This window comes from Sphaeramia orbicularis, chromosome 9, assembly GCF_902148855.1.
Source record: "Sphaeramia orbicularis chromosome 9, fSphaOr1.1, whole genome shotgun sequence".
NCBI lineage: Eukaryota > Metazoa > Chordata > Actinopteri > Kurtiformes > Apogonidae > Sphaeramia > Sphaeramia orbicularis.
This window is the reverse complement of record NC_043965.1, coordinates 10,752,648-10,779,457: the sequence shown is the minus strand read 5'-3', so window position 1 is coordinate 10,779,457 and position 26,810 is coordinate 10,752,648. Positions and strand designations below refer to the sequence as shown.

Here is a 26,810-nt window from a genome sequence, read left to right as displayed (position 1 = left end):
CCTGAAATGTCTAAAGAAAAATAAGGGCAATTTTAACAACATTCTGCCTGATACTAAATGTTTTGTGTATTTGTAGATCCACTGTGATCTGTAAGTCGTAATGAACATGTGGAAATGTTAAACTGAGGCAGAATATTGTTAAAATTACACTTATTCTTCCAGTTTGTTCAAGTTATTCACATTGTTTGAAAGGACAGTTTGTAGATATAAACATTTTCACTGTTTATTTTTTCTTCTTTCACTGTAAAATATGGAGAAAAGTTTGGAGTTGACATTATTTATATATTATTATGTTATTATTTTTCTGGTTCGGCCCACTGCAGATCAAATTTAGCTGAATGTGGCCCCTGAACTAAAATGAGTTTGACACCCCTGCCATAGAACACAGTGATAGTATGATGATAATAATAGAAAAGAAAAGTAAGGTTAATTACACACTCAAAAAATAAAAATGCATACATAATCTACAAAAATACACACAAGTACACACAAAACATACAAACACATAGAGACACACAAACATATATAGAATACCTGATGTAGCACTGCTGACTCATGCTATACATGCTATAAGTTAATTTTACCACATCGATAATATTTCATAACTTTAGACCCACTAATCCTATAAATCCATGTAAATAATTGGTGTAAAATACAGTTTGTCATCTTTTCATGGTCATCAGATATGATCCATTTGGATGTTCAGAGGCTCTGCACTGTAAAAAAATCCAGTTGTTTTTACGGAAAAAAACTGGCAGCTGTGGTTTCCGGAACAATACTGTAAAAAACACATCCAACTGTAAACATATTTACGGAGTAACATGTAGATTCAACATTTTAAACATGTAGATTTAACATTTCAAACATGTAGATTCAACATTTTAACTCTTTCGGTGCCAGACAGTTAAGGGGCTAATAAGCCTTAAAAGCGCCACAGAATTTGGCCGTTTTTCAGTATTTCGCGTCGTTTTTATAATCAAAGTCTGAATCGTCATCAGAACTCATTTTCTAGCAGATGGGACTGTTTTGACAGATCGCTGTGTTTACGATATTACTACAAAATGGCCATCTAATTTGCATATGATTTCATTCATAAATTCATTCATAAAATTTCCCAAGCAGAAAACGAAACGCGAGCTCTTCCTTGGTCAAAAACCGCTCGGTAACATCCGACCGATTGCTACTTAGATTCAAAACGCACCGGACGCAGCCGATTCATTATTGATCGTAATTTGCAAGAAGATTTGAAAGAACGTCATCGAAATGTGAGAAAGAAATGGGGGTGGATGGTTTGTTTGTACACAAATATGGCGTGTTCTCCAAAGCCAATCTGATCGGCCCGTGGCACTTTAAAGGTTGTATTCGTAAAGCCGATTTAATCGGCCCATAGCACTGAAAGAGTTAAACATTTAGATAACATTGGATTTAAATGGTAAATGGACTGCATTTATTCAGTGCATTCTCTCCACCTTCATGGTGTCCAAAGTACTTTCCAAAACCACCAGGTCAATTTAGGGTTCAGTGTCTTCCATGAACACTTGGACATGTGGACAGTCGGAGCCAGGATTCGAACTACCAACCCTTTGGTTACTGGACGAGCCGCTCTACCAACTCTACCAACCCATTAATTTACAAATTTAAAATGTTACATTGTTAAATGTTTACTTTTTTATAATTTTTGTGTTTAAAAAAAAAAAAAAAAAAGCAAATAGGCCATTATTTCGACATTATGGTCTTGCAATTTAAATGGCACCACATTGTTTTTCAATTTACAGTTTTATTTTCTAAAAACAATAGAAATACATCATTTCTACATACAAATCTGGTTTTGTTCACATACTCTTTCTGTAAAAACTACAGCTATAGTTGATTCAATCGTTAACACAAAAATCTTTTCAAATAAACAACTTTACATTGTATTGTCACTTACAGTTTTTTTATGTTGCAATTTTACAACTTTTTGGTGTTAATTCTACCGTCATTTTTTACAGTGTGTAGTTCAAGATTGAAGATTCTAATTTATTTGTCATTTCAGTTTATAAAATACACAGAAACAAAACATTGTACTCAGGTCCCAATTGTCAGCAGCATTTAGTTAATATGAAATACTGATAAAACTAATAAAATACTGATAAAAACACAATTAACCCCCCCGGTAAAAGGTCAAGGTCAATGTAAACTTTATTATCCCCGAGGGGCAATTTGTTCTACAGCCAGCAGTTTCACACGGACAACAAACCAACAATAAATACAATAAATAATCCATTAAAAAAAATAGCACCAACATTATAAAGAATTATTCAGCAGAACAATGGCTGCCGGAACCAAAGAATTCCTCATCCTATTGGTCCTACATTTAGGAATACTGTATCTGCGACCTGATGGAAGCAACCTGAACACATCGTAAAGGGGATGACTGGGATCATCCAGGACTGACTGAGCCTTCTTCAGAGTCCGCCTCTGGTACAACACAGTCAGATCAGTGAGTGTGGTGCCAGCAATTTTGCTGCACACTTTAGTGATGCCCTGCAACCTGTTCCTATTTTATTTTAAGTTACCTATAAATAACTGGAATTATTATTTCTAAAGTGCGCAGCAGTAAAGTGCCTTCCGGGGCTCTACAACATTGATTCACCAGTAAAACCCATGGAGTTGGATCAATGACAGTGGATGGAGACACTTGGTTTGTGTTCAGTTAATGATATATGTGCTGAAAAAGTCACTTTTTCTTCCGTTTTCTGTTTTGATATAATAACCCATGAGTTTATTCATTCATTTGTTCATTCGTTTATTTCGAGCATTATAGAATACATGTAAAATCAGAATTCCCCCAAAAAAACCAAATTATTCATTTATACTCGAAAAGGAGTGGAAAGAAGAAAAACTTATTTAATCCCACCCCCATTCTCATCATCAAATAACTGAACATAACAATTTAAATACTCACTCCTGTCCTTCAACTTCAAGCCAGAACAATGGACAAAATAGAACAAAATAGGCCTGTACCAAATTAGAATGAACTCATTTGACAGTATTTCCACTGCAAAACCAAAATGTGTGTTAAAAAAAAAGGAAACAAAGTACATTCCTGGTGGTGTTACCACAGGTAACAGTTAACCATCAACTTACATGATAATAATTACATACCAACAATGGTAAAAACAAAAAACTGCAATACCACAAGTGGTAAAGAACAGCAATAATTACATACCAACAGTGGTAAGAAAAAAAAAACAAAAAACTATGACAGCACTAATGATAAAGGGCAGCACATACCAGTAATGCTAAGAACAATAGCAGATGGTAATGGTCAACACATACCAACTGGATGAGGAACAACAAGCACACATAAACATTTAAGACTATTATTAATACTAAGAGTATTGATGGAACATCAGTTTTAAGACCCTCCATCTTTATATTGGGACCAGACCATATTTTTCGTATAACAGTTTAAATCGGTGGATGTTTTGGCTTTGATTGTGTTGGATGTCCAGACTGTTCCAGTTTCACACCACATACAGACAAGCAAAAGCATTTACGAGTGGTTCAAAATTTGGGTAATGAGAAATCTCCAAAACCATCATATGAGCATCTATATGATCAGTGAATTAAATATAGGATAATACACTTGAATACACTAATTTGCACTGAAAAAAATGCCAAATGTAGAGGATAATATGATAATAAACAGTAATAAATCACTTTAGAAAGGTTAAAATGTCATAAAAGTAGCACTGGGTCTGTAAGGGTTAACTTTCCCCTTTGTTGTTATTTTTGGTCTACATTTCTTTTCTTTGCTCCCTTGCTGTCTGTTTCCTTTCCCCTGACCTCTGACCCCTGACCTTTTTCTTCTGCAGCCCTGTGTGTTGATGAACAACGTCCAGCAGATGCGAGTCCTTCTGGAGAAAATGTTTGAGTCGATGGGAGCCAAGCAGGTGAGTTTATTATCGACACATGACCTGTGTCGCTGCTTTTTAATCCTCTGCCGTGTGTTCTGATGCTTTTATTGCATTTTCTTTTCAACTACTTCCAACCTCCCCTATACAAGGTGGAACTGCTGTGATGAAAACGTCTAGTCTTTTGGGTCTTCATGATAGTTCATGATTGAAAGTGACCAGTGTTTGCTGTAATACTGTTTACAAGGTTTTTAACCAGTCGTTTTTGCTCATATGAGGGTGAAAATGCACCATAAGAAGACAAAACCTGGTGCACCTATCAGATAAATGTCACAGATGTCAAACAGGGAACATGTGTTTGTTGTTTTCAGACCTAAAGCTGCTTTTTTTTCTCTCTCAACTCAAATATACAGCGGATGGACAGAAACTCGATAGACAGGAACTGTGGTTCGATGTTGAACCCTGTGGAAACTAGAGCATCCCATTTTTGGGACTTCTTTTGTGATCAACCTCTTATTTTGACCAGTTAATCTCTTACATATTAGTAACTCCCCCCAAAAATTTCGTCCCAATCCGTAAAGTTTTAGACACCCCCCCCCCCCACCGCCATCTTTAGAGTGCCCGTCAACCGAGTGCAGAAAATCCATTTTTCAATGGAAAATCATGCATTTGTCGGTTAGTTATGCCATATTTGCTCATGCAAATGTCATATTAGAGGTTTTGGGGGATTCTACTGTCGTTTCAAATCATGTCTCAAATCATGTACAGGTCAAGGTCACATGATTTTAGACAAGGTCAAAGTCGTTTGACACTGAAAAATGGCTTAAATCACACGTTTTTGCTGATTTCTTTGTTGCCTAGTCTTATTTCAAAGATATGCACCCAGGGCTTTCACTGGAGAACATTTGATCCTAGATTACCCATCTGGTACCCTCCCTTTTCTTCAGCTCAGCAGGTACCAGATTTCTTTTTGACACCTTCATAAACGACAGTAGCATCCCCCAAAACCTTTGATATGACATGTGCATGAGCAAATATGGCATATGGCATTATTTACTTATTTATTTCCTTGTTTTATGTTTGGTGTACGGCACTTTGGCCAGCTGTTAGGTTCTTAAAGTGCATTATAAATAAAGATGGTATGGTATGGAATAATATGGTATGGTATGGTATAACTAACCGACAAATGCATAATTTTCCATTGAAAAATGGGTTTTCTGCACTCGGCTGACGGGCACCCTAAAGATGGCGGGGTGTATGTGTGTGTGTGTGTGTGGGGGGGGGGGGCGTAAAACTTTACAGATTGGGCCAAATTTTTTGGGGGGGAGTTACTAATATATAAGAGATTAACTGGTCAAATTAAGAGCTTGATCGCAAAAGAATTCCCGAAAATGGGATGCCTTAGTGGAAACGCAGCATAACTGTTAGAAATGAAAACATGCAAAGTCCCAGTAGTGTTCCAGTTTACCCCCCCCCCCCCCCCCCCCCCCAAAATAAAAGTGATAAGGGGGGTGATTGAGCGTTATAGTGCTCCTTAGATAACGGCCCCCTTACCTCATCATTTTCCGCTTTGTCGCGTCCACCCCCCCCTCTCTGAAACAAGATGGGTGGGTCTAACGGAGCTTATATACATACAATGAGTACCACCCCCCTCACGACTGGGTTGGGGGGCACAGAAATTTGCCATTGACATAACATGCTGCTTGATATTGAAACTTATACAGTCTAACGCCCCCCATTTTGGTCTCAGCGCCCCCCTCTCAGCTTTCTCATTCCAAACGCACCCCGATGGTTTCCCAGTGCCTGGGGGGTGGTACTGCCCCCGATGAGAAACGCTGGTTTACTGGAAACTAAAGTTAGGGGAAAGCAGCGAGTCCTGTAGAGTCCTGTATGGGATGTCTTTGAATACGACAGCGGGGAAGATAAAAGATATGAAAAAAAACTAAAACTAAACTAAAACTAAGCATTTAGAAAAAACTAAAACTAATAAAAACTAGCAAACCAGCTCTAAAAAGTAATTTAAACTAACTGAATTACAGAAAAAACAGTCAAAACTAAATAAAACTAAATTATGATGAAAAATCCAAAACTAGTGTAACCTTGGTGCTCTGTTGACATAACTTAATCATATCTAGCATGTGTCCTGCTGATCCATTCAGGTATCAATCTTACCGCTGCTACATCCCAAGCTCCGCCCTCATGTCCATACATGGCCAAAAGGTGGAGCCTAAAACACCAAACTGAAGAATTCAGAGCTGTAATCCAGAAACTTGTTTAATTTAATGTAACGGTTAGAACGTCTGCACACTCAGGGTTCAGTGTCACATGTCTTTTTTTCTGTGCATTAATCAGCCTTTCCTCCTGTCAGAGGTGGAAAACATTCACCTGTTGTCAGTACATTTCCATCCCAGCTTCAGTCTGACATGTTCTGTGTTGCACTAATGGAGCTGTTACTGATCGACTGGTGAATGTGTTGTTGTAAATTATGATGAAACATTTAGAAACTAGAAACAAAAGCAGACTAATGCTCCTAATTGTGCCTGTTCTTTGTGCTGCTGGTCTCAGTGTGTCTCATTGCACAGACAAACCTATGTGGGTCAGCCCATGTCCTCCAGGTGTGACCTAATTACTGCATCAGATCCATCTCATGTACATGTATAAAGTTTTATGTAACAGCCTGGAGGAAAAACAAAAGACGACTAATGTATGTGCAATAGGGAGGGATGGGTCTTCATCTGTTTATGACTTTACAAAATATAGAAAACTTATAGTACAGCTGGAGACCAATGCATGTATGTGTGTGTATTCACTCATTTTGTCATTAGAATAGAATAGAATAGAATAGAATAGAATAGAATAGAATAGAATAGAATAGAATAGACTTTATTTGCCATTTGCACAGATACATCGCAGTATAGGTACACTGGAATTGTTATGCATTTCTCTGAGTCACGGAATCCAAAAAAAGACATGGACAAAAACAGAAACCAAACATAAACACAGCTGAAACATATAAAAACAATTATTGCACAGACAGACACAGATACACACTTGTTAAATAGAGTACTGATCAGAAAAACAATTAATGAATAGAAGTACTGGGAGGTAAATAACCATCTGTTTTTGCCACAGGTTCTATTTTTTTTTTAATTTCTTTCTTTTTTTTTGCAATAATAATAGAGCAAAAGTAGCCCATGTTCATTTATTCATTTATTTAAAGATGAAGGTGCTGAAGGTGTAGGGGTTTTCTTCTGTTGTTGTGCATATGTGTGCACATACATACACCTGATAATAACCTAGTGTGTAACATTTAGTGTGTGTTTTTCTGTCTCCAGTTGACTGCAGAGGAGGAGAGGGTAGGTTTAGGCTGGTTTTTAGCTCCCCTGTTGGTTTCCCCTCCTTAAATACAAACACCCACTTTCCTAAAAAAAACATCCACCGTAAACCTCTTGTCAGCTGTAAACCCTTATATCACCCAGTAGTTCTTCAGCAGTGTCTGTATTTATAGGCTGATGCTCCATGTAAACCTCCACGTCTTTCCTAAACGTCCACTGTTCGTTCCCTAAATGATCCTTCATTTAAACTTTTCCCACTTGTCCAAGTTTATGTTGAAACAAAATGGGTTTTCATACTGTTGCTTTTCCTAAAAGCTTGAAAACGAGGAAGAACCTGAGGAGGATGAAGAGGTGGGTCAAAACCTCAACATTTATTTTAATTAACCCTCAGACACATGTAGAAACACTATGTCCTCCCACTGTGTAAAAATGAAGACAATGTCCAACATCATGGGAGCTGCCATGTTGATTTTATGACGCAATTTGAACCTAGAGTCGACACAGTAGATATGTAGGGGTTATATCTGGTACCCAGACCAGTACCCAGACTTTGTATTTACTAAAATGCTTTAATTACAATGTACTTAAAGGATTTAAGTTTATTACATTACTATAAAAAGTTAAGTATATTCTGCTAATTTGTAGACACAGTCGAAAGTACAAAAAAGTTTAAGTTAAATGGATTTAAATCACTAAGTTTAACTCATGACCACACCTTTTTATCTCTGTATTGCATTGTGGGTATTGGGCATGTTGTTGAAAATATGTTAAAATACATAAAATCAACAGCCTGAACCAGATTTTGTGGAAGCCTGAACTGTAACTTTGACTTTACGTTATTCTCACTGTTTTTGCACTTATTATAGTCTTTAACCTCATCTAATCTCTTCTTCCCGATACTATTTATTTTGTCAACTATATATGACATGTCTTGTCTCCCAATATGTATAAAGTTAGTGAAATTTATAAAATATGTGCATGGCGGTGGGTCCAAAAAAAAAAAAAAGTTAAAAAATCAGCAGCCTGGCTCTTACACTGTAAGCCCAGACTTTGTATTTACTAAAATTATTCAATTACAATGTATTTAAATGATTTAAGTTTTATTACATTACTATAAAAAGTTGAGTATATTCTGCTAATTTGTAGACATAGTCAAAAGTACAAAAAAGTTTAAGTTGAATGGATTTAAATCACTAAGTTTTAGTCATGACCACACCTTTTTATCTCCGCATTGCATTGTGGGTATTGGGCATGTTGTTGAAAATGTGTTATTTTTATGTGCAGTGCTATACACCAGGGGTGTCAAACATGAGGCCTGGGGGCCAAATCCGGCCCGCCAAAGGGTTCAGTCCAGCCCGTGGGATGAATTTGTGAAATACAAAAATTACACTGAAAATATTAACAGTCAAGGATGTTAAAATAATTTTAGGTCAGTTAATTTTTAAAGTGGATCAGACCAGTAAAATACTATCATAATAAACTATAAATAATGAAAACTGCAAATTTGTCTCTTTGTTTTAGTGTAAAAAATGTAAAATTACACAAAAATCTTCACATTTACAGACTAGTCTTTTACAAAAAAATGTGAATATCTGAAATGTCTTAAGAGAAGTATGTGGAATTTTAATAATATTCTTCCTGTTATTTAATGTTTGGTGTATTTGTAGATCCACTGTGATCTCTGAGTTGTGATTCATGTGTATAAATGATAAACTAAGGCATAATATTGTTAACATTGCACTTATTTTACTAAAGAATTTTCAGGTTGTTCATATTTGTTCATGTAATGTTCAAGTACAATTTGTAGATGTAAACATTTTAAGTGTATTTTTGCGTGTATTGTAGGATATTTAAGCATATTTAAGTGTATTTTTTATTTCATGGAATTTACTTTTTTCACTCAAAAGTTCTTATCCTATTGTTTATATTATTTTACTGGTCTGGCCCACTTTATATCATATTAGGCTGGATGTGACCCCAGAATTAAAATGAGTTTGACACCCCTGCTATACACACTTAATGTGTGTATGGCAATGTTTATTGGCCTTTTTGTGTTTGTTTTGTATTTTTGTAGAGCTGCACCATGAGTCAGAGCCATAGGCCCAACAATGGCTTTCCTGTTCACCTATGATTGTCCTTTTTCAGTGGAAATCTTTATGCTTTGCCACAGTAAAAGCACTTCCTGTACTGGCAAATTACATTGAGCTAACTTCCATCCACGCTATAATATATTAATTGACATTGCAACAAATTTTAAGTTAAATTAACTTGGCATTTAGTGTGTTGCACTTAAAGTAGCAATTCCGTTCAAATCGAGCATTTAGGTTTAATACACTCAAGTTTTCATTACTCTTTGCTTAAATTTTTTAAGGCAACCGATTTCCTTAAATTTTTTAAGTAACTCAACTTATCTGGTCTTACTGTGTGTAATCAAATGACTTATTTATTTTTTTATTTGTTTTTTTTATTTATTTCAAACATGCAAAGAAACAAAATAAAACAAAACAAAGCAAAATGAGACAAAAAACAAAATAACATTTAACTGAACAGAATCTCTCTTCAAGTATGTGCAAGTCTGAATTTCGCATGGTCGAAAAGGAGTAGGAAGAAGTATAAATTTATTTAATCCTACCCCTCAAATGCTTTTACACCTTTATCACTAACTTAATACAAGAATCAAACAATACCTTTTTCCTTATTTTAGCATTCAACCACAACTAATACATAATGCAGTAACTGAATTATGCATAACAATATGATCGTGGCGGAAAGATGATGATATGAACACAAATCTACACAAAATCAGTCTAAAAAAGATGGAAATTAACTTTTTGAAAAATGTGCCCAATACCCACAATGCAATGCAGAGATAAAAAGGTGTGGTCATGACTAAATACTAGTGATTTAAATCCATTCAACTTAAACTTTTTCGCACTTTTGACTATGTCTACAAATTAGTAGAATATACTTAACATTTTATAGTAATGTAATAAAACTTAAATCATTTAAGTACATTGTAATTAAAGCATTTTAGTAAATACAAAGTCCGGGCTTACAGTGCAGATTTCAAAGGTTATTTACAACTGTAATAAAAATATTTAAAAAAAATATTTGCAAGCTGCACAAAAGTACATTTTCAACAAATAGAAACTTTAACTCATACTATGTGTTAATAGTAGTTATTCAGATTACATATTGAACGGACATGGCCTCCTGGTGTTAAATTTTTTAGATGCTCATTACAAAATTAATGGTCTTTATACGTTAGAATTGTTAATTATCATAAATTATTTAGCAATGTAGTTCATTATTTGACTGATACCATGTCTTAAACTGTTAGCAGAGCTGTACCTCCTCATGTTTTTATTCATTTAATTTGAGTTTTTCTTTACATAATCGTTCTTGTCCTACATTTTTTGTCATTGTTTGATGATCATTTCCATTAGGCCGTCACTGACAATGAAGGGGACGATGGCATGGTGGGTAGGCTGATAATGTACATTCATCCGCTCATTCACAGCCAGTTTCTGTAACTCATCCTGTGTCTTTGTATTTGTTTTGGTTTTTTGGTTCGACTACAGTCTGAGGAGTCCAAGGTGAGAGACAGTTTCTGGGTAGTTCCTGTTGAGGACAAACAGTATTTATTCCATTATTTCTTATGTTATGTTATGTTATGTTATGTTATGTTATGTTATGTTATGTTATGTTATGTTATGTTATGTTAAAGATTTTGTTTGTCCCACTGTGGGGAAATTTCACAACAAAATACAACAAGCAAGTACAGAGTAAAAGATGCATAGATAAAAACCACAAACAAGTGAAGAATGAAAATATAAAGAGAAAAATAAAACATTTGGTATTTATATAAATATTTAGAATTAGAATTAAAAATTAAATGTTATTCATATCATCATGACTGCACATGTTATATTATTTCTTTATTTTATGTCTGTATTTATTTTATTATGTTGTTTTTGGGTTTTTTTTGTTTTTTTTGCTCACTCTTTGGTTCTCATCATGTTCTTATATTTCTTTAACCTCAGTCTGGCTCAGACTCTGAAGGATCTGAGGTAAGAACAAAACCAGACAGAAAAGGATAAACGTAAGACTGTGAATACTGACAGTCCAGGAAACCTTCCTGTATTCATTTTAAATGCAAAAACGATTGTATTCATTGCATTAATACTAGGGATGCACCGATACCGATAAGAGTATCGGCATCAGCTCCGATACTCAGTGTGTGTACTCGTATTCGTACTCGTAAAAGTAATCCGATACAAATGCACCGATACCACTTACAGCAGTGTGACATTCACAGTTCAGTTCAGCAGGTACGAGGAGGAGGAATAATGTGTGGGGAGTGTGAAGAGTGTGGAGATTTTTCAAAATAAATGACGGTGATAAAAGTAACGCTGACTGACAGTAACGTTAAAGACACAAACAGATACGGACGCAGTGTTCTGTCCGTCCTCTGCGGACATTCCATCCGTTTTCCAGGTGCTGGCAGATGCGTACCCAGACGAAGAATACCAGCGGGAGTATGGGGTGGTGCAGACCGCCACCAGCGGAAGTGAAAACCAAACTTATCACTCATTTCTCTTTTCTCTTCCTGCTGAAGCTAAACTTTTAAACCTTACCAGTGAAAACGCTGCAATATTAGGATCACATTAGTGTTACCTCTGTCGTCTCCATGTTTGTTATTACTGACTTTCTTCTTCTCAAAAAACTTTACTCTTCTTTGTGGTATTTCTCCGGTATGGTTCTTTCAGAGCTGCGCCCCCTGGTGGATTAATTGACAAACGCTCATTCCAACACATTAAATGTCAGTAGCAGCACTTTGTTCCAGTCAGACTAATGACAACGACAATAAAGCACATTTACAAAAGGAACTAAGACCTGGAATGGGATTATTAAGTACTCGTATCAGTACTCGATATCGGCAAGTACTCAAATGTAAATACTTGTACTCGTACTCGGCCTGGAAAAAAGTGGTATCGGTGCATCCCTAATTAATACTATTATTAACTGCTCTGAACCCATGTCTGCTGTATCCCTATGACCAAACCATCCATAAAACCTGTACTCCAACATGCTAGTGAAGCTCTTATCACATTTACAGCCTCCCTCTGCTTAGTCTAGACAGTATGTTTGCAAATAATAGAATCTGATTGAGTGATTGAGTGGAAATATTGTGTGTGTGCGTGCGTGCGTGTGTGTGTGCGTGCGTGTGTGTGTGTTGGTTGCTGAATGGCTTTTTGAATGGCTTGGTTTTTCATTGACTGCTTTTCAGCTGCAGAGACGCTTTTTGTTTGTTTGTTTTTTCCATCTGTGGGTAGTTACAGTGAAGATAGTTGTGTAATAGTGTCTGTAGACCCAGGGGTTTACAGGGTAAGAGGCTGTGTCTTCAAAGGGGAACTTTTGCAATAGTTTAGTCCACAGGTGTCAAACGGCCTGCGGGCCAAATCTGAGCTAGCTTTAATGAACATCTACATGATGAGTAAATTAAATGTAGGAAAATACCAGATTTTTACTGAAACAATGCAAAACGCAGAGGATAATATTACGATAAATGGTGCTAAATCATGTAAGAAAGGTTAAACTTAGAGAAAAAATTCATATGAGAACTGCCACAAAAGTAGCACTGGGTCTTTATGGACTAACCCACAGGTGTCAAACATGCGGCCCAGGGGCCAAATCCGTCCCACCAAAGGGTCCAATCTGGCCTGTGGGATGAATTTGTGAAATGCAAAAATTACACTAAGATATTAAGGATCCTTTTAGTTCAGGTTCCACATTCAGACCAATTTAATCTCAAATGGGCAGGACCAGTAAAATACAATCAGAATAACATAGAAATAATGACATCTTCAAATTTTTCTCTTTGTAAATGTAAATATTTTCATAGATGTACACTAAAACAAAGATTAATTTCATAAAAAATGTAAATAACCTGAAAAAATATGGACAACCTGAAATGTCTTAAGAGAATTAAGTACAATTTTAACAAGATTCTGCCTGTTACCAAATGTTTTGTGTGTTTGTAGTAGTTCTAATGTACATGTGTAAATGATAAACTGAGGCAGAATATTGTTAAAATTACACTTAATTTTTCAGTTTGTTCATGTTATTCACATTGTTTGAAAGGATAGTTTGTAGATGTAAACCTTTTCATAATGTAAATTTACTTTTTTCACTCTTAAAGAAAATTTTGGAGTTGACATTATTTATAGGTTATTATGTTATTATTTTTCTGGTTCGGCCCATTTCAGATCAAATTTAGTTGAATGTGGCCCCTGAACTAAAATGAGTTTGACACCCCTGGATTAACCAAAAGGTTAGAACAGGGGTGTCAAACATGCGGCCCGGGTGCCAAATCCAGTTCGGCCCCTGGGATTTTTTGCCAAGTGCAAAAATTCCATAGTCTTGAATTGAATTATGCAAAAAAAAAAAAAAAAAAAAAAATTAGCTTGAATTAAGGATTAAATCTTGAATTAAGATAAAAAAAAATCTTCAATTAAGTAAAAAAAATCTTGGATTAAGGCAAAAAAAAAAAAAAAAATTAGCAAAAAATCTTGAATTAAGCCAAAAAAAAAATTCAATTAAGTAAAAAAAATCTTTAATTTAGCCAAAAAAACAAACAAACTTCAATTAAGTAAAAAAAATATCTTGAATTAAGCAAAAAAAAAAAATCTTCAGTTAAGTAAAAAAAAAATCTTGAATCAAGCCAAAAAAAATCTAGAGTTAACAACTTAAATTTTTTTTTTCTGTTTTAGTGCAAAAAATAACATTAAATGATGAAAATATTTACATTTCCAAACTATCCTGTAACACTAAAATGTGAATAACCTGAACAAATATGAACCTGAAATATCTAAAGAAAATTAAGCACAATTTTAATAATTTTTCTACCTGTTCCTCAGTGTTTAGTGTCTTTGTAGATCTGATCCATAATGCACGTGGACAAATGAGAAGTTGAGGAATAATATTGTTAAAACTGCACTAAATTTTCTTACATTTTTTAAATTTAAATTTCAGGGGGTTTTTTTGTTTTTTTTTTGATAGTTTATAAAAGTCAGTATTTTCATAATTTAATGGGGTGTTTTTTACACTAAAACAAAGACAAAAATTTGGAGTTGTCATTATTTATAGGTTATTATTTTACTGGTTCAGCCCACTGCAGATCAAATTTAGCTGAATGTGGCTCCTGAAATAAAATGAGTTTGACACCGTTGGGTTAGAATGTTTGTGGATGTTTAATGTCAGTTAAACACAGTGTTGTCCTGTCCTCTCCATCTCAGCTTGACAATAAAGAGAAGGAGAAAAAGGTTGGTCGGCCAAAGACACATTCACACAATATCGTGTTCGTGTGTGTGTGTTGTGGTGTGGTGTATGTCATCTGTCATCGTGTGTATTTGTTGTGTTTTGTCTAGAATGTCATTAAATATATAATGGTGATGTAGAACTACATGAGCTGCATACGAGGGCCATTCAATAAGTTCATGGCCTCACCCAGAACAGAACAACACAGACTGATAATTTATATTTTATTTTTCAACATAATCTCCATTTACAGCAATGCACTTGGTCCATCGATGTTCAAGCATCACTATCCCATCACAAAAGAATGTAACATCCTGTATTATAACAACCAGTATTTCTGGGTGAGGCCATGAACTTATTGAATGGCCCTCGTATCTGTGTGGTCAGATGACACACCGGCTCTGGAACTGCTTTAATGGAAAAGGGGAATATGTCGCTTTACTCTGTGATCGTATTTACATTCATAGAACAGTGAGAGAGGAGGGTTCCGTCACTGTGAACCTGGGTGTTGGGTTCTGTGGTTTGTTCTGTTCTATTTAGGGTTTTATTTAAAAGGAAACACACAAAGTGACTTGAGGGAGTTTTTGTGCCTTTTGTAGGACGGGTCTTCAGCGTATGATGACAGTGATGAGGAGCGAGAAAAGGTTTGGTTTCTTCGAATAATGTGTTGTTTTCTCTCCAGTTTTTTTAACCTCCTCCCTCCTGACGACTGTGATCATACTGACTGAAGTCAGAGCTCATGTTTGATTCATTCTTCCAGTTGCCTTCCCTGTACTTGTCTATAGTTCATGTGTTCTGTATTGTTTTACCACTACATCACTTCTACCCATTTGGTCTTTTACCGTCTGTGTTTTATCCCTTTTTTTATCTTTCTAATAGATCGACAAGGAAAAGGTAAAGCAATTAAAAAGCAAAGTAGGAATTTCAAAAGGCTTTAGAACTTGTCTTTTTTTATTTATCATTCATTATTATCATTATCATTCTCTGTTTTTTCTGTTCTCACATCAGCCCAAGAAGGAAAAGGTGAATACCAATTCCATGTTTTCCAAGTGTTCAGAGTTTCACAGTAGATCTCATGTAGATTTCATAATTGGACAAAGTTTAGAGCTCTTGACATTTAAGTATGTTAAAGTATGAGGATGTGATGGTATTTGAAGTGTTAATGATGCTGGAGGTTCAGGTTTTACATTGCATAGTATGGCATTAGTGACATCAGATTTTTTCAGATCGACTTATTTGTCAATAAAGTCGAAGTCGAGTCGACATTGACAGTGGAGGAACAACACAGACACACAGCTGTTCAACAATGAGCAGCTTGTACTAACGTTCACTTTCACATTAACAATCCTACTATAATAGACATTCTGCGCATCTTTGTCTGGCGTGTCTGCGCGTCTTTGTCCGGCACGTGTTGCAGCACAGGAGGGCATACGGGTGCAGTGCTGCTGTTGCACCACAGGAGGGTGCTATCATACAATGGCACCATGAGTACAATGCCGCTAGTAATAATAATTATAACAAGAAAAGCACTCGGAGAGGGCAGACCTCCACCAAGACAGATCTGCCCCCCCCCCCGATCACCACCAAAATTGAATCATTTCTTCCTTTTGCCAGTATCAACATTTCCTGAAAATTTCATGAAAATCTGTCCATAACTTTTTGAGTTATCCTGCTAACAAACAAACACGGAAACAAACACTCAAAGCAAAGTGATCACAATACCTCCTGGCGGTGGTAATAATAATAATAATAAGAAGAAGAAGAAGAAGAAGAAGAAGAAGAATAGTAATAATAACAAGAAAAGCACTCGGAGAGTGCAGACCTCTGCCAAGACAGATCTGGCCCCCCCCATGTTTGTTTGTTTGCAAGATAACTCAAAAAGTTATGGACGGATTTTCATGACATTTTCAGGAAATGTTGATACTGGCACAAGGAAGAAATGATGCAATTTTGGTGGTGATCGAGGGTGGGGGGGCCCCACTGTCCGGCCTTGGCGGAGGTCTACGCTGTCTTTTCTAGAAAAGCACTCAGAGAGTGCAGACCTCTACCAGGGCAGATCAGTGGGGCCCCCCCACCCCCGATCACCACCAAAATTGAATAATTTCTTCCTCGTGCCAGTATCAACATTTCCTGAAAATTTCATGAAAATCCGTCCATAACTTTTTGAGTTATCTTGCTAACAATCAAACACGCACACAAACAAAGCAAAGCGATCACAGTTATTACCTCCTGGCGGAGGTAATAATGGATTAGATTTCTATAGCGCTTTTGTAGGCACCCAAAGCACTTTACATTATGGACCCATTATTTATTCGCTCTCATATTCCCCCTCTGGTGGTGGTAAACTACATATGTAGCCAAGAGCAGAATAAAAAACTGTCAAAACACAAGCATGAACAGTCCTTCTCAGATATTTAACTAAACAAAACAGAGGCTAACACCTTGAATTTTGTTTTAAATTTAAGTGAACAACATAAAGTGGGAAAAAGTTAAGACAGTGGCAGCCAAGACACACAGTATGTTAGAGAAAAGAGCGCATTCATGAAATAAATGAACAGAATAATCCAAACACACTGGCTGTTCAAATTAATTTTCAATATTGGTGGTGCCTACGTAGTTCACAGAACATTACTGAGACCATAGTTTTTCTAGATCACAGTCAGTTTAATAATCCTACTCTGAGTCGTCTTCTTCCTTCAGTCTTGGCCTTCCATTAGTGATGCGCGGGTTGAGGTTGTTTTTTTTTTGTTTTTTTTTGTTTTCAACCCGCTTTTGTGGAATTATCTGACCCGCCCCGGAAATGAAGTGACATTTTTTGGACCCACGCATCGCTACCTTGCGCTCCATGTTTTCGTGTATAAAAATGAGGATATCGACATGCGCTGAATGAAGGCTCAGACGCTGTTGGGTGATGGAAGGGAGAGAGAGAATAACACACGACTAGTCGACTCCTCCAAAGTAACATTGACGTGTGCCACAGACGTCAACATATTGACAAACTGGTTTTTCTGTTAATGTCCTATTGCATAGTTTAATCCACATGGTGCTTATAGTTTAACATCACCAGGGTAAAGCAGTTAAAGCCTGAAGGGTTTTATTATGCAAAAAAGAATTAACTTAACTTCATGACAGCCAGCACCTGTAGTAGTAGTAGTAGTAGTAGTAGTAGTAGTAGGAGGAGGAGCTTCAATCCCTTTATGTTCTGTCATAAATATTAAAGTCACTAATGTGTCCTTTCAGGCGGAAAAGAAAGACAAAGAGAAGCAGGTTGGTTTGTCTTTTTGTCCTTTACATCAGCTCTTAGACTAATTTTCTTTCAGTCTTTTCAGATTTGCCCTCAGTTTTCTGTAGTTTCCTTGACTCCTGATCTTTTTAATACATAACATGTCAGTATTTCATTTCATTATGTTCAGACAAAGCCGCCGGTGCAGTAGTTATGGTTGGATGTTGCACATGCATGTCCTTTAAAACATTTCCTTTCTTGTCTTTGTCCAAAGGATGACACCAAAACCAAACAGGTATGTGTCTGAAAATGTATTATAAGGTTAGAGTCAATTGTAAAAAAAAAACTTGCAGTTGTTATTATTTATAGGTTATTATGTTATTATTTTACTGGACTGGTCCACTTGAGATCATATTGGGCTGAATTTGGCCCCTGAAAGAAAATGAATTTGACCCCCATGCTGTAGGGTGACTCTTCAGCTGGCACTAACCTCCTGAGACCCAGTAAGTAAATATTTATGCCATTTTACATTAAATAATTGCCTTAATTGGAAACAGCATGATGCAACAGTTTTTTCAGATACATTTAAAAAAAAATTTAGTAAAAGTTCTTTTCAGTGGACATTTTTTTTTTTTTTTTTAATTTTTCAAGTAAAGCTGTGAAACTCTTGCCCACTCCAGAGGACAAAAATGCATTGCTAGGTCTCAGGAGGTTGATACCAAATGTAACACATGAGCTGGTGGTAAAAGGGCTAGAATTAGAATTAGAAATGACACGTTCTTATGCTCAGATGTTTTTTTCATGAACAAAGAAGGGCCAAATGTTACTGATAATTAGATCCTGATCATCCAGAGTACCCTCCAGTGGTTTGTGGTTTGATGGTTCAGCTGTTTGCATCATCATTTCTTGTAAACACAACGTAACTTTCCAATATAATGTGTATAATATTCAACAGTGACCCCACACACACTCTTTGATATCATATTTTAAATTAAAGTAACATGTGCAGTGGATGGGACAGTGGTTCCCAACCTTTTTTGGCTCATGACCCCATTTTAACATCACAAATTTCTGGCGACACCAGACATTCAAAACGGAGAGTTTTTTTTTTTTTTTTTTTTTTTTTTTTTTTTTGCTAAAATTAACCCTTTCATGTACAAATTATGAGAACCTTAATCAAAATTTTTTCCTGAGTGTTTTTATTCCTCTTTAGGCATGAAAAAAACAATGCAACTGAATATTTTCTTCTGACAAATAAATTAAATAAAAAAAAAAAAAAAAAATACATTAAAAAAATAACGAAAAAAAAAATTCTTATGAACCTATTTTTCATGAAGTTGCAAAACTGTCCTCTCAGCTGGACACCACACATTTAATTTTTGACGCACGGAAACATATATTTTCTGATAAATTGTGTGAAAACTATGGGGAGGGCTTGTGATTCTGGGGGTTTATGCTCAGGAGAGATCTACATAATGTTACCAATTCATGTCAGAAAAGATATGTGGTGTCATAAAACTTTAATATAGATATGTGTAAAAAAAACAAACAAAAAAACAAACAAAAAAAAAAAACAACGAAGAGAAAAACAAAACCCATGAATATACAAGAGAACAGCTGTAGAATAGCTGTCCACTGTAGTGACCAGTGTGCATGAAAGGGTTAATTTGTTTTTGATCATATAATAGTTTGCTATACTATGTTGCAAATAAATGTTCATTTTAGAGGACATTTAGTCTATATAATGTATATTATTATGGACGGAGGCAGAAAAACCAGGTGCAGATTACTGCACAAAGTGAGAATTTGATTTTCCTTGGTCAGGATATGTACAGTCAGTCCAGCTTGGATTTACAAGGCTGACAATTAATACTGAACAAACAAGAACTCAAACTATGAATTATGAAAGAGCTGCAGCATCTGAAACCGACCACAGTGAACATTTGAAAGATAAACAGAACCATAGTGCTTCAGTTTCAGCTTCAGTTTGTCATGTCTTTTATGGATTGGGATTGTCTCTCTCAAAACTTATCATATATTTTTTATTAGTAAGTTTTTTATTTTTATCAATTACTAGAAATTTCAGGTGACCCCATTTGAATTCCAGGCGACCCCACATGGGGTCCTGACCCCAAGGTTGAAAAAACCCTGGGATAGGATATTATTCACCATAGATGTATTTGCATGAATCTCAGTTGGTTATTTCACCTGTTTTTTTGTTTTTTTTTTTCTCTGCTGTCTTTTCTTGCAGCTGATCTCACTGTGACTCAGACTTTTACCAGAATCTCATTTAAAGCCTCATTCCCATTTGCCAAAACTTGATTTGTCTGCACTGTTTGATTGAATTTAGAGCTTTTATTTCCGATTTTCTGCACTTTTCTCTGAGTGAAGTGATTCTTCTCTCATTTCTATGTTGTTACGTTTGTCTTAAACCTTTTTTACAATGCAGTGTGTTTGTTTTTTTTCTTTCCCACCAGTCAAAGGAGGAAGAAAACAAGGTTTGCTCAGTCACAAACCCTCAGCTTTTTTCCCTTTTACAGCTTTTCCCTGTAAACCTACCTTTACAATCCTGCTGCAGTTATCCTCATTTCACACCCATCCTGTAAATGTTAATATTAAACTGGTGGCAGTAACTTGGTAGAAACAGTTATAGGCAGTAGAAGTCCTGTGTTATTCACCACAGACCAAATACATATGTGAATTAATGTGGTTTCATGTTCACATTTTTATTTTTGTATTCTGTTCCCAACATTTGAACCATGTGGGGCTGAGATTTCATTAGTGTGGCAGTGGCAGGAGGGTGCTGTTATATAAGTTTAATATTATTTATGACTCATACTTGGACAAAACACATTTCTTTACTTATCTGCATTTGTCAGTTAATGTTCATACATCCAGTCTTAACCCTGTGAATGTCTTTTAGGAGTAAATGTCCACTATTATCCATAAAATTGGCTCTATAACCTGGTCCAGATCAGGTTTGCATGGATTTAAGGTACTTGGATCATGGCATGAACGGTGACATTTATTGTATTGTATTGGATCCATTTGCTTATTATGACAGAGTATCAGTATTTACGAATAAAGTAATTAATACAAGAATAAAATAATAATTTCACTTGGTCCATTGGCAGATTTTTTTTGCCTGAATTAAGCAAAAAAAATCTTGAATTAAGCAAAAAAAAATCTGCAAATGGAACAAGTGAAAATTATTTTTGTAAGATTTCTTGAAATGGGTCATACCAGATTTTTTTTTTTTTTTTTTTTTGCGTAATTCAAGATTTTTTTTTTTTTTGCTTAATTCAAGCAAAAAAATCTGCCAGTGGAACAAGTGAAAATTATCTTGGTAAGATTTCTTGAAATAAGACTTTCCAGATCTATAGTCTAAAAATAACTTCTTATATCTCACTCTTTTGGTGATTATGTCTTATTTTAAGTGTGATGAAATATTTTGACTAGAAATGAGAATTTATTAATTTAATTATTTAATATATTAATTTATTTATTGAGATGTTATTGGACATCATCATCTACCTCCTCGTCCTTTACCATGACAACAGTCTCCCTCCTTTTGCCATGAAACATCCTAGCAGCACTTACTAAAAAGTAAACACATGCAGTAAAACAATTGTTATAAGGTTGTAAACTGACAAAAATCACTCATATTCATTATTTACACTTCTAAAATTTCTACTAAGTGATAAATAAATGATCTGAATCACTGCATAGTTTTATAAAAACCAACATGCTTCTTGACCTCACTGAGGCACGGGATTGGCCCCATATTTAATGTTTGCGGAAATTACCAAAAATAGTCACTTGCCCGATAAAGGGTTAAATGTGCATTTCTGTAGTCTATGCCAAGGTTATTATCATTAACGAAAACTAACGAAATGACGAAAACTAGAATAGTAAAAACATTTTCCTTAACTGAAATAAACAAAAACTATAATTAAAAGAAAAAAGGATAACTAACTGAAACTGTATTGTGTGTTTACAAAACTAACTAAAACGAATAAAAATTATGGATCAAATTCCCTTCGTTTTCATCTTTGTCGATGTCGGATTGATATAAAATCAATTTATTTCCCTCAAGCAATTTTAGCTGCAGGCACCATATGATATTTAACAGTCCGTCACTTGTGGTCACTTGTCGTTTAGTAGTCTTCTGGTCCCCAGTCTACCTGGAAACATGGAGACTAAAGTTGGGAGAAATCAGCAGAGTTCTGTCTGGGATTTATTTGAATTCGATGGAGAAGAAGATAAAAGATATAAAGAAACTAGGGCTGGGCAAGTTAACGCGCTATCACAGCGTTAACGCATTCATTAAATAACGCCAACTTTTTTTTTTTTTATCTCACGTTAATGCCATTTTATTCTAACTCCTATTCTTCTGCCCCTGCTTGTGTGCATGTAGCGATTAGCTCGGCAGACAGACAACAGGTTTCCCAAGAAAAGCCGGACACCCAAAACTTTTCTCCAAATCTTTTACTAGAGACTCAGTGTAAAACTGCAACACACATACAAAATATATCTGAGTTCTGTTCATTGCCTTAGTACATTTACATGGCATTATACATTTAAATGAATAGGAAAAAGATCGCTAGCTCGATGGTAACTTGAATGGGAAAATCCATAGACATGCTAATGATTAGCATTTACAGATTAACTTAAGATTTACAGCGTCTTTTTATCCAGCAACAAAGGTTCACATCAGAGATATTTGATACTATTCATTCTTACAACAACTGAACATAAAATACTCACAGGCAAACATTTTTGGGGCCATACAAACCGAGTGAAAGAAGCATGTCTGTTAGTTCCTTCTTATGTCCGAACTGGTTACAGTAACACCGCAAGGACAAAACATACATTAGTGCAACTTATTCCGACCACTAGAGGGCCCCCTTTGCTTGCTTTGAACAACTGAACATCACATATTATTGGGCTTATTAGTATTAGTGCTGATTAGTGGGCTTAAGACTCCTGTCAATCACTCACAACCAGAAATAAACTGGTGGGGACATAAACATGGAGAAAAGTACCGGTCTTTTCCATGGACATTTTCATTTTAAATGTCTTCAGATGGTGGGGTTGAGAAGGACACAGTTGTTTGGAAGCACTGCAGTGTGGAATTATTTTTATCACCGGAGTACTTCGAGTCTGAAATATCACTGAAAGGCAATACACGCTGTTGATGCCGACACCCCCCCCCCCATATAACTATGCGATTAATCATGATTAATCGCAGATATCCACGCAATTAATTGTGAATACAAATTTTAATTGCTGCCCAGCACTAAAAGAAACTAAAACCAAACAAAAACTAAGCATTTAGAAAATAACGAAAACTAATTAAAATTAGCATACTAGCTCTAAAAACAAATTAAAACTAACTGAATTAGAGAAAAAAAAGTCAAAACTAACTAAAACTAACTTATAATGAAAAATCCAAAACTATTAGAACCTGGGTCTGTGCACATGTGCTGCTTCTTAAACATTCATATTTAGTATAAAGGACGACTGTAGAACTAAACTCCTGCTTTTATTATGAGGCTTTAGTGTTCGTCAGCCTCCTTTTGTCATCACTCCTCCCCTTTGTCTTGTCTCCCCAATAAAGCAGAAGCAATAAACACAAAGCTTTTATTAAAATCACCCACTCACCAAGACCCAATCCACCAGACAATATCCCCCAAAACCCACCCAGATCCAGCTCTTCTCTGATTCACCTGCTCTATCGATGACAACGCAGATCAGTGTGTGTGCTTGTGTTTCATTTCTCTACTGTACTTTACTGTCCTCAGTTTGATCCTTTTTATGCTTTTGTGTCTTTTCCCCTTTTTTTTTTTTCTGTCTTGCCGTGAAGACCGAAGCCACAGCTGCTACAAAGAAGGTACAGTTGGGTGGAGGAGAGAGATAAGACAGTCCACAGACACTTATTACCTGTCAAGGACACTTCTAATTTTACCATGTCTGTAATGAGGACTTTTATGTCCCTGTCATCTTTAAAACTCATTTTTCATTTCATTAACTCAGGAAGTTTTTTTTTTTTTTTTTGTACTCATTTTATTGAAATTAGCGCAATGACATATAAACATATATAATATACTATATCCAATATACACTACAAACAAAAAGTTAAGGATATTTTTAATTTTGGGGCTATTTTTTTCACTTGTACGGAGCCCGGGAAGGGACATGCAAAAAAGAAAAATTATTGCGTTATAACGCAATCATATATGCTCTCTCTTGCTTGAGGTCCGTACATAATATGTTGTGGTCCAGTTCGGGTCCGACCGTGCCAGGGCTGCCATGCCCCCTGTCCTGTGTAGTATGACCTAACTCTTTCATTATTTATCTGGTCGGAAAAATTCCAACAGTTTCTGAATGAAATTCATATTTGCCCAGGTTCACGGTTGTGGGCAGCTTCGTGGATACAGGTGGATGTGCGCCAAGAGTCAATGGTCTATGAGACAGGTGGACGTGCGCATTGTATTAAAATCCTTTCTACTCCTGAGCCTAAAATGGTCCACCTGGACTTGTTTTCTTATTTTGACCATAAAAAGGTCAGAAAATATGCTTTGAGTCCTTTTGCCCATTTTTGCAGAACACTTTGAATGTTCAATATAGTAGTCATTTATAATTCACTGCTTGTTTTAATACTGTAATAACAGTTTAAAATGATGAAAAAGACAAAAACAGATTTGGTTTTTTTTTTAGTTTTAGCAGAGAAAAACACTGAAATTACTCATGGACGCAAGATTTTAATGTTAAATATGAACTTTGAAAAGTATAAATAGTATTTACAACAAACTGTGTGAGTATTTGCCTTTTATTGTGCGAAAACAGGGTAAAAATGCAAACTCTACAGGTGTTTTTCCACACACACAGGGCATTTGTCCGTTCTGTGGCAGCAGAGTGCCTTCATGTCCATGATTCTGCAGAAACAGTTCTGTCAGTTCACAGGTGTCACACATCCAGCCAGTGCTCCTATGGCAGAGTCTGCACATGGAAAATAGTCTCTTGACACCAAAAGTCAGTCCTCCTGTGGATGTGTTGAATGTCTGTGGTATTTGGACTGATCATCATCAGGCTCTGCCTCCGTCCTGCATCTGTGATGTGGAGCGTCTTCAGTCTCTGCTCTCATCACCAGAGCTTTGCGCATCATCACGGCTTCTCCCTCTTCATCCTTGAATGTAACTTCCGGTGGACACATGGAAAAATAACACACACACAACAATGTGCGCTCTTATTTTGTAGAGCAGCATGTGCACTTTTACGCACAGAAAGTACAACATACTACAAACTAACACATATTCTACATGGTTCGTACTTTATTCTATAAAACCACCATGCGGTATAAGCGTCAATTTAAACACTCAATAAATCAAAGAAGTAAAATCTACACAGAAAAAAGCAGAGTGCTTCAGTCATGTAGAAAGTCCACTAGGAAATGGAACTGGGTGAACTTTACCTTTCTTCTTCACATGTTGCTCCATCAGTCACTCCTTCGGTCACAAATCCATCCATAAACCTCCAGGGGGGTCTTGTAACTTGGGATGACCGTCTTGCCTACATTTTCCAACACTAGATCTAATCTGTTATCCACTCCGTTATGCGCTCCGGTTCTCCGCTCCGTGAATCCGCTCTGCTGTGTGCGTCCCCAGTCACAGAATGGCTTGTTTTGTGGCTTCTAGGATGGGTGCCCGTGAAATTTTCACAGTGACCTGAGAATGTCCATAGAGCACAGTGTGTCAGGTTTCAGAAACCGTTGGAATTTTTCTGATCAGACAAATAATGTAAGAGTTACAGTCATCTGAACTACACATGCATAGGGCACAGGACTGCAGGGTACAGGTGTGTCAGACCTGACACAGATCCAGAATGCAGATCCCAATGCAAAAACTACTGCGTTATAACACAAAATTTTGGCTTTAGTTGGACCATAAGGGTTTATCCAAAACAAGGAGCTACTTTATATTGAAATAAATGTTGGAATGGAAATCAATTAAAATTCGCTCTCTGATGGGACATTACTGTGTTTTGACCCACTAATGGATTCATGATACTTAAGCTATCATTCAGGTTTTACTAATTCAATGAAAAATTGGTGACGAACATCATGCGCAGCTTTAATGAAAATGGTAGTTTTAGGAAATGATGGAAGTGTTTTTGCTTTGTCTGTGGAGTTTGTGATATTATCACAAGTTTCAGAGGCTGCTGGGAAAGTTTTTATGTTTTCTCCTTCCATATGTTGTGTGGATTCTCAGTATAATGTCCTCACAGGAACCATATCTCCCACCCCCACAACACTGGAAACATCTTTTTCTTGTGGGCTTTATGTTTTCCCTGTGCACTAGTACAGGTTATGTTATACACCAGGGGTGTACGGCAGACAGCAGGTTTGGAAGATGAGAGAATTGGTTATTTTGACTCCATTAGTTCAAAAACAGCCAGAAAAAAATCTTTATAAATGTTTTCTTATTTGTTTGATCCAATGAACAGGACTTTGAATGATTGAACATATCATCATGTTGGGGTTATGTTTCTACATTTATCCCATTTTATTTAATATTATTCAGAAAATTATTGAACGAGGAAAACTCTGAATGTAGTTGGATAGACCCCATATTATTAGGAATTAAAGGGGAAGGGGATTAAAATAATTCATTCATTCAAGCTTTATTAAGGACACAGAAACTAGGTCCATAGGATAAGAAAAAAAAACATAAACAAAAAAAATAAAATATAATAATAATAATAATAATGATAATCATAATAATAATAATAAATGAAGAAAAATAATGATTAAATACATTTTACTGAAGGATCAGTGGTCTGTATGTGCACATGCACTGACAATATAGTGAGTAAATAACTGAATAATAATAATAATAATGTCTAAGATAAAACATGCCATGATATGTTGTGATAATAGCTTTACAGGACATGTAAAACCAAAAAAATAGCCACTCAACGTTCTCTGAAACTATTATTATGGATTTATCATCCACTTATTATTGTACGACCTGT

At 35.9% G+C, this 26,810-nt stretch overlaps 1 protein-coding gene across 3 annotated transcripts in view; it reads left to right on the top strand.

The window, feature by feature from the left end:
- The window catches only part of LOC115425830 (protein unc-13 homolog B-like), a 240,365-nt gene that overhangs the window by 182,382 nt on the left and 31,173 nt on the right, over window positions 1-26,810 (top strand). The window contains exons 26-39 of one of the 3 annotated variants that reach the window (XM_030143617.1): window positions 3,861-3,938; window positions 7,235-7,255; window positions 7,550-7,585; window positions 10,681-10,713; window positions 10,816-10,830; window positions 11,278-11,304; window positions 14,533-14,559; window positions 15,154-15,198; window positions 15,434-15,448; window positions 15,563-15,577; window positions 17,795-17,821; window positions 18,052-18,072; window positions 20,255-20,275; window positions 23,644-23,670. In XM_030143617.1, coding sequence (XP_029999477.1) covers window positions 3,861-3,938; window positions 7,235-7,255; window positions 7,550-7,585; window positions 10,681-10,713; window positions 10,816-10,830; window positions 11,278-11,304; window positions 14,533-14,559; window positions 15,154-15,198; window positions 15,434-15,448; window positions 15,563-15,577; window positions 17,795-17,821; window positions 18,052-18,072; window positions 20,255-20,275; window positions 23,644-23,670 — 408 coding nt within the window. Of the gene's footprint in view, window positions 1-3,860; window positions 3,939-7,234; window positions 7,256-7,549; window positions 7,586-10,680; window positions 10,714-10,815; window positions 10,831-11,277; window positions 11,305-14,532; window positions 14,560-15,153; window positions 15,199-15,433; window positions 15,578-17,794; window positions 17,822-18,051; window positions 18,073-20,254; window positions 20,276-23,643; window positions 23,671-26,810 lie in introns of all 3 variants that reach the window. The other 2 variants (XM_030143619.1, XM_030143616.1) reach the window with 2 other exon arrangements.